This window comes from Pteropus vampyrus, unplaced genomic scaffold (genome assembly GCF_000151845.1).
Source record: "Pteropus vampyrus isolate Shadow unplaced genomic scaffold, Pvam_2.0 Scaffold523, whole genome shotgun sequence".
Taxonomy (NCBI): Eukaryota; Metazoa; Chordata; class Mammalia; order Chiroptera; family Pteropodidae; genus Pteropus; species Pteropus vampyrus.
The window spans coordinates 369,175-377,597 of NW_011889304.1; the positions used below are offsets into that span (position 1 = coordinate 369,175).

General features: G+C 35.0%; 1 protein-coding gene across 8 annotated transcripts in view; it reads right to left on the reverse strand.

The window, feature by feature from the left end:
• The window catches only part of LOC105307869 (zinc finger protein 850-like), a 38,304-nt gene that overhangs the window by 18,056 nt on the left and 11,825 nt on the right, over positions 1-8,423 (reverse strand). For 3 of the 8 annotated variants that reach the window (XM_011383530.2, XM_023525085.1, XM_011383531.2), the window contains 3 exons: positions 2,385-2,470; positions 2,091-2,217; positions 1,754-1,849 (listed from right to left, as the gene is read on the reverse strand). In XM_011383530.2, the coding sequence (XP_011381832.1) occupies positions 1,754-1,849; positions 2,091-2,217; positions 2,385-2,390 (229 nt within the window). In that variant the 5' untranslated portion in view covers positions 2,391-2,470. Of the gene's footprint in view, positions 1-1,753; positions 1,850-2,090; positions 2,242-2,384; positions 2,471-8,423 lie in introns of all 8 variants that reach the window. The other 5 variants (XM_023525082.1, XM_023525083.1, XM_023525084.1 and 2 more) reach the window with 3 other exon arrangements.

The window sequence follows — 8,423 nt, forward strand, 5'->3', positions numbered from 1 at the left end:
ATGAGGATAGTTTAAGGGACCTCTGGGACAACATCAAGCATACCAATATTTGCATCACTGAGGTACCAGAAGGAGAAGAGACAGTGCAAGGAATTGAAAATCCAACTAAAGAAATAATGACAGAAAAATTCCCTACCCTGGTGATGGAAATAGACATACAAGCCCAAGAATCACTGAGAGTCCCTACCAAGATGAACCCAAAGAGTCCCACACCAAGACAAGACATGATTAAAATGGAAAAGATTAAATACAAAGAGAATCCTAAAAGCAACAAGAGAAAGGCAGTTAGTTACATACCAGGGAGCTCCCATATGTTAGCTAATTTCTCAACAGAAACTTTGCGGGCCAGAAGCAATTGTCATGAAGTATTTAAAGTACTGAAAAGCAAGGATCTACAACCAAGATTGCCCAGCAATGCTATCGTTTAGAAACGAAGGACAGATAAATGGCTTCCCAGACAAGAAAAAAATAAAGAAGTTCATCAACACCAAACTAGTATTACAAAAAATGTTAAAGGGACTTCTTTAGCAAGAAAAACCAAAATTATGAATAATAAAATGGCAACAACTACATATCTATCAACAATTACTTTAAACATAAATGGATTAAATACTCCAATCAAAAGATATAGTAGCTGAATGTATAAGAAAACAAAACTCATATATATGCTGCCTACAAAAGACTCACTTCAGATGGGAAGACACACAGACAGAAAGTAAAGAGATGGAAAAAAATATTTCATGTAAATACATACAAAAAAAAGTTGGGTAGCAATACTTATGTCAGACAAAACAGACTTTAAAACAAAGGCTAAAGAAGAGACAAAGAAGGACCTAGCAATTCCGCATCTAGGAATTTATCTAAAGAGATCTAAAACACTAACTTAAAAAGAAATACGCTTTCCTATGTTCACTGCAGCATTTCTGAGATATAGAAGCAACCTAAGTGTCCACCAAAGACAAATGAATAAAGTAGAAGTGATGCATATATACAATGGACTATTACTCACCTATAAAAAGAATAAAATCTTGCTATCTGCAACAACATGGATGAACCTAGAGAGTTATCATACTAAGTGAAATAAGGCAGACAGAGAAAGACAAATACCATATGATTTCATTTCTTTGTGGAATCTAGAAAGAAAATAAACAAAATAAAAAGAAACTCAAAGATACAGAGAACATTTTGATGGTTGCCAGGTGAGAAGGGAGTTGGAGGGCTGGGCATAAAGGGGGAAGAGAGTAAGATGGACACATTGCCAGTTATAAAAACAGTTATGGGGATATAAAGAACAGCATAGGGAATATAGTCAATAGTACTGTAATAACCATGTATAGTGTCAGATGGGTACCAGACATATCGGGGTGATCAATTTGTACGTGATATAAATGTCTAAGCACTATGTCGTACACCTGAAACTAATATTGTATGACAACTGTATTGAAAAATAAAAAATAATTTTAAAAATAAAAGGGAAAGAAGTGGATCCAAGTCATATGAAATAGGATGTTTCCTCAAAAGAAAGGCTTTGAAAGGGGAGAGAATTATGACAGATGAGTAGCACAGAGTGTACAGGTGGGGGTAAAATGGAGAGTCTTTATGTTTTTCCACATATCTTAGGTCTTGTCTCCACGATTCCTGGATGGGCTTTTGAGGGAGAGATTCCACAATCATTACCTTTAAGGTGCTGCCTCCCTCACCAACTGGGTTCTTAACAGCAGTGCCTTTTCCTTTCTGTTAAATCCTTACTCACCTGGACACCATCCTCCTGCCATGTTCCTTGAAATCATCCAGGGCTCTTTCCCTTGCTCCAATAAGGAAATCACATCAGGCTTAGAAATAGATAGTCCTATTTTTAAGAAAAAATAATAAGACATATGCTGTTCCTGAATTCAAACTCAGTCAAGAAAACAGGCAACTACATGAAGGACAAGATTTAAAGGTACGAAGAATGGAGAAGACAAAGATATCGCAAAGAGCTGCCCATCTCCTATACAGCACAAAGGAACTCTGTATGAAATAGAAATACATCCAGAAAATTGAAAGATACACGTAAAATTCACAAGTTATTTGGGGATAGATACCCTTACCTAGTAAGACAAGGTTGCTATAGTTTTCCATCATCACATCTCTGTACAAATCCCTCTGAGCAGGGTTCAGATAGTCCCACTCCTCCTGAGAGAAGTCTACAGCTACATCCCTGAAAGTCAGCAACCACTGAAATGACAAAACCATGTAGTACTGCTGAAATTAAAAGAAATGTTTTTAAGATGAAAGAAGAGATAGAAAAGGATACTGAGGGATAGAGACAATGCACCGAGCATCCTTGGGACAGGCCAAGGATGTGGCAGGGTAAAAAACTTAGTATAAATAGAATAAAGTACCTCCATCTTCTTGAATATTCCTGTCGCTGCAGACAACCTTCTTCATATAATGACACATTCCAATTATCACATGGCTAGGGCTAAGACTGAAAGAAACACAATTATTTGTAGTTTCCCAAAGTAATGAAATAGAGTACAAAAATACTCAGCAACCTGTAAGCTTGGCACATTACTATTTATTTTAATGATCATCCGTGACTTACCAATATTTTTAATGTGGAAATTTTCAAACACACGGCAAAGTTGAAAGGACTGTATAGAATAAACCTGATGTGCTAATTACTACTTACAATAAACTCCTAAATATGAGCTCCTCTCTTCACTTCTCACCTATTAAAGGAAGAGATAATCTTCCTAAAATATTTACCAAACATAAAGTTCACATAAGAGAATTTTAATTAAAATACAGACTAAATACTAAAAATCTTTATTGTTAGATAATATAAAAGCATTTTTCCTTATAATGCAGATTCTTTAATAAACTTTTTTGAAATGGCTGTATCTTTCATTTTAGGAAGGCGAGGCATAACCATTCCATTATTTTATATATTTAGCTTGAACAAGATCTCTGAGTTCCTTTACAGCTTTGAAAGTCAACAATTCTCAAAAACTTATGCATCTGGCTAATTTTACTTGTTAAAAATGTCAAAACTAAAGAAAACCTAATAGTATATTGTTTAGAATATATAGTAAAACAATTACGAAAAACAAGAAAATAACAACTACAAAATTTTCTTTATTAACAGGTTACCCTTTCAGAGGGAGGGGTGGGTACAGAAGTATCTTAACTAGTCCTTCCTACTCTAGGTGGTAGGTACATGAGTGTTTTACTACTCTTTTTAAATATGAAATACTTCATGCCTTTTTTTAAAGATGGAACTCAAAAATTAAAGAAAAATAAACAGGCTTGTGAAGATCAATTATCCCATTTCATTAAACCACAATTCTGATAAAGGAGGCGCTAGAATTTCCCTCAATGGAATATATTTAGGCTCCATCATAGAGCACTGCACGCAAATGTGAACAATGCTAGAGAAAAGTGGGACACTAAGAAAAGTGATGGTGCTGCTGGGCACCACCGCTCATTTCCTGATTGAATGTAAGGATATGGGATGGGTTCATGAATGGAGCTTAGCTGAGCAAGGAAGTTTCTACATAAAGAAAATAAATGTTCATGCAAATGAAAAAAAAGATACTATATTTCAATAATGTAAATAAGTCATGGTGATGTAATGTACAGCATGGTGACTAAAGTTAAAATACTGCATCATGGATGGAAGCAGCATGGTAATATGAGGAGACCGCCAGGTCTCTCCCCTTGAACTTAAAACAAGTTGGACAGCTATAATTCAACAAAGGATTCCCTGTTCAACACACAAACATATCTGAGAGATCCACACATTGAGACATCCAGAGCAAACAGGGCAGAAAAGAATGGAGTGGGAGAGGGGGAATACAAAGACAGAACCACAGACACAGTCCAGAACTCATACAGCCCAAGCAGAGGCAACAGCAGTGAAGGGTAGAGGTGCAACCCCCATTAGGCAAACGAGAGAGGGCAGGGACAGCAATTGTACGTGGATGGCTGGTACACATTGAAGCTGGGTCCAGGGTCGGGGCAGAGCAGCAGTGCAAAGAGTCACAACATTCCACAGCCTCACATCATCAAACAAAGGATTCTGCAGATGCAGGTACTTGTCCACCCTGTGGCTCACACAGAAGTAAAATCTTCCCTTGGGAGATCAAGAAAGAGCTGAAAAAAACTTTCCAGGCTAACTGGTCTGTACTAATTGTGGCTAAACCCTCTGGAGAAAACAGAACTGTAGATGCAGAAACCCACTTCCCTCCACCCACCCCTCTCCCACCCATAGTGGTGTGGCCTGGCACAGGCAGCTGGGTCAACTCAGACACAGTGGCTCTGCCAGAGACTTCTTGCTACAGGAAGGCGGGGCCAGGAACACAAAGGAAACCTATAGCCCGCCACTTCCAATCCACAGGAGAGGTACCCTGAAACTGAGATGACAGGGACACAAAGAGGATGCCCATCTCCTCACAGAATACAGGGCATTTTCTGCAGCTGAGGCAACACCAGCCCACAGATTCTGGAAGCCCCAGCAGTGCAAGTAGGAGAAAATAAAAACTTGCACTTTAGTACCACGCTTTACTTATCAACATCTTAAAATAGTGACATGTCAAATACTTTTTTAAAAAGCAGATTTCATTCCCATAAATGCCTAGGCAGAGAGATAACCCATCAAATATCATGAATAATCAAAGTAATAAGGTGGCTCAAAAAGAAAATTAAAAATCTCCAGAAAATAAACTTAAAGACATGGAAATATGTGATTTAAATGACAGAGAATTCAAGATTGCAGTTCTGAAAAAAATCTCAAAGAAATACAAGAAAACTCAGAAAGGCAGTTTAATGAACTCAGAAATAAAATCAACAAACAAAAGGAGTACTTTAACAAATTACTGAAACTATTAAAAAGAACAAAACAAATTCTGGAGATGAAGAACTCAATAAAGAAATGAAGACTGAACTAGCGAGCTTAAGAAATAGAGCAAACAAGATAGAGGAAAGAATTAGTCATATCAAAGGTAGAAATCTAGAAATGACTAAGGGAAAAGATGAGAGATTTGAGAGTAAAAAAAAATGAAAGAACTCTACAAGAACTATCTGACTCTATCAGAAAGAGCAATATAAGAATAATGAGTATACCAGAAGATAAAGAGAGGGAGAAGGAAACAGAGAGCCTATTCAAACAAATAGTTGATGAGAACTTCCCATGGAGAGAACTGGATGCTTGAATCCAAGAATCTAACAGAACACGTACTTATCTCAATGCAAAAAGGCCTTCTTAAAGGCACATTTATTAAAACTGTCACAATTAATGACAAAGAAAGAATTCTCAAGCAGCCAGGGAAAAGAAGACAGTAAACTATAAAGGAAACCCCATTAGATTATCATCAGATATTTCAGCAGAAACCCTACAAGCTAGGAGACAGTGGAATCAAATATTAAAATAACTAAAAAGGAAATCATCAGCCTAAAATAATTTAACCAGAAAAGTTATTCTTTATATGAAGCAGAAACGAGCTTTTTTAGACATACGGAAGCTAAGGGAATTGACCACCAGAAGCCCTGCCTTACAATAAATACTTAAAGGTGCTCTTTCACCTAAAACAAAAAGACAAAAGGATACAATGCTACGAGAAAGATGACTAACAGACAAGCAATTGCAATCCTAGTTCACGATAAAGTATAAAACACTTAAATATAATACAAAGGTTAAAAGGAGCAAGAACACTTTTTAAAAAAGACAATAGCTACTGCAATTTGTAAATGAACACATAACAGAAAATGGAATAGCTTGTGATAACAAAAACACAAAAAAGAACAGGTAAAAAGCACATGCATAGCTGAATGGAGATAAGATGCAATCAGAAGAAAAAGGACCACTGTATAGATGAAATTTTATTTTACATAAACCTAATGGTAACCACAAGACAAAAAATCTAATAAGACACTGAGACATAAAAAACATAAAAATAAAAATAAAAATAAATGGAGGAAAACATCGTAGAATACCACCAAACTAAAATAACAGAAACACAAGGGAAAAGAAACAATGGAGACACAGGACTACCAGAAAACATGACTAAAGAAAAAATGACTATAGAAAATCCTCATACGTCAATAATCACCCTAAATGAAAATAGACTTAATTCACCAATTAAATGGTGCAGAATAACAGGATGGATCACAAAACAAAACCCAACCATATGCTCCCTTCAAGAGATACGTCTCAGCTGCAATGACAAATACAGACTCAAAATGAAAGGGTGGAAAACAATACTCCAAGCAAATGGAATCCAGAGAAAAGCAGGTGTAGCTGTACTTATATCTGATGAAACAGATGTCAAGATAAAAAAGGTAATGAGAGACAAAGACGGACACTTCATAATGAAAAAGGAAGACGTAACACATATTAATATATATATATACACCTAATCTGAGAGCACCAAAATATATAAAGCAACTATTAACAAAACTACAGGGAGAAACTGACAAAAACAAATATATTAGAGAACCTAAATATCCCATTGATACCAATGGATAGATCATCCAAACAGAAAATCAATAAGGAAATATAGGCCTTAAATGACATGTTAGACCAAACGGACTAATATCTGTAACCGATATTTACAGAGCTTTTCATCCCAGAACACCAAAATATATATTCTTCTCTAGTGCACATGAACATTCTCAAAAACCATGTGCTAGGGCACAAAACTAGCCTTACCAAATTTTAGAAGACTGAAATCATATCAAGCATATTTGCCGAACACAACAATTTGAAACTAAAAATTAAATGCAGAAAGAAAGCTGGAAAAACCACAAATGAGTGGAGATTAAATAACATGCTACTAAATGACATCAAAAAATACATAGAGACAAATGAGAATGACAATATGACATCAAAATTTGGGGGATACGGCAAAAGGGTTAATAAGATGGTAGTTTATATCATTACAGGCCTACCTCCAGAAACAAGAAAATCTCAAATAAATGACTTAACATTTCACCTAAAGAACTAGAAAAAGAATAAACAAAGCCCCAAGTCAGTAGGAGAAAGAAAATAATAAAAATTAGAGCAGAATTAAATAAAATAGAAAACAAAAAGACAATAGAAAAAATTAACACGAGAACTGGTTCTTTGAAAAAAAAAATGACAAACCTCTGGCTAGAATCACTAAGAAAAAAAAGAGAAAAGACTCAAATGAACAAAATCAGAAATGAAAGAGAAGTTAAATGGATACCACAAAAATACGTAGGGCTATACAAGATCATTATGAAAGGCTATATGCTACCAAATTTGATAACGTAGAAAAAATACACAAGTTCTTAGGAATATGTAACCTTCTTAGACTAAACCATGAAAAAATTGCATAATCTAAATAGACTGATCAACAGTAAGGAAATTAAGTCATCAAAAACTATCCAAAAAGTAAAAGTCCAGGACCAGATGGCTTCGACTAGTGAATTCTTCCAAACATTCAAATAACATTTAATATCATTTTCAAACTCTTTCAAAAAATTGAAGAGGCAATACTTCCTAATTCGTTTTATGAGGTCAACATTAACTGGATACCAAAACCTGGCAAAGATAAGACAAAAAATTACAGACCCCTATCTCTAATGAACATAGATGCAAAAATCCTCAACAAAATACTAGCAACTTGATTACAAAACACATTAAAAAAATAATATATCACCATCAAGTGGAGTTCATTCCAGGAGCACTAGGATGGTTCAACATGTGCAAATCAATCATTGTGATACATATTAACAAAATAAAAGATAAAAATCATATGATCAAACCAACAGATTTTAAAAAAAAGAAGTTGACAAGATATAAAATCCACTTATGATTAAAATACTCATTAAAATGCTTATAGAAAGAAAATACCTCTCAACATATTAAAGGCCATATATGACAAATGTTCAGTCAATATCAATGGCAAAAAACTGAAAGTTTTGCCTCTAAGATCAGAAACAAGACAAGGTTGTCTACTCTCATCACTGTTATTCAACATTGCCCTAGAATTCCTAGCCAGAGCAATCAGGCAAGAGAAAGAAATAAAACATCCAAATTAGGAATGTAGAAGTAAAATTCTCACTTTATGAAGATGACATGAATCTTTATACAGAAAATCCTAAAGACTCCATCAAAAAACTATTAGAAACAGTAAACAAATACAGTTAAGTTGCAGGATACAAAATCAATGTACAAAAATCCACTGTGTTCCTATATACTACCAATGAAAATTGATTTAAAAAAATTCCACTTGCAATGACAAAACAAACAATAAATATTTTTTATAGAAAACATGGTGGAGTGAGAGATGTCCCCAGATCTCTCCCTGTGAAACAACAAGCTAAATATTGAAACTCAACAAAAACACGCAAACTGCATACCAACATGTCTGAGCGTAAGATCTGTACTAAGAGTTATGGCAGGTCAGAACCCCAGG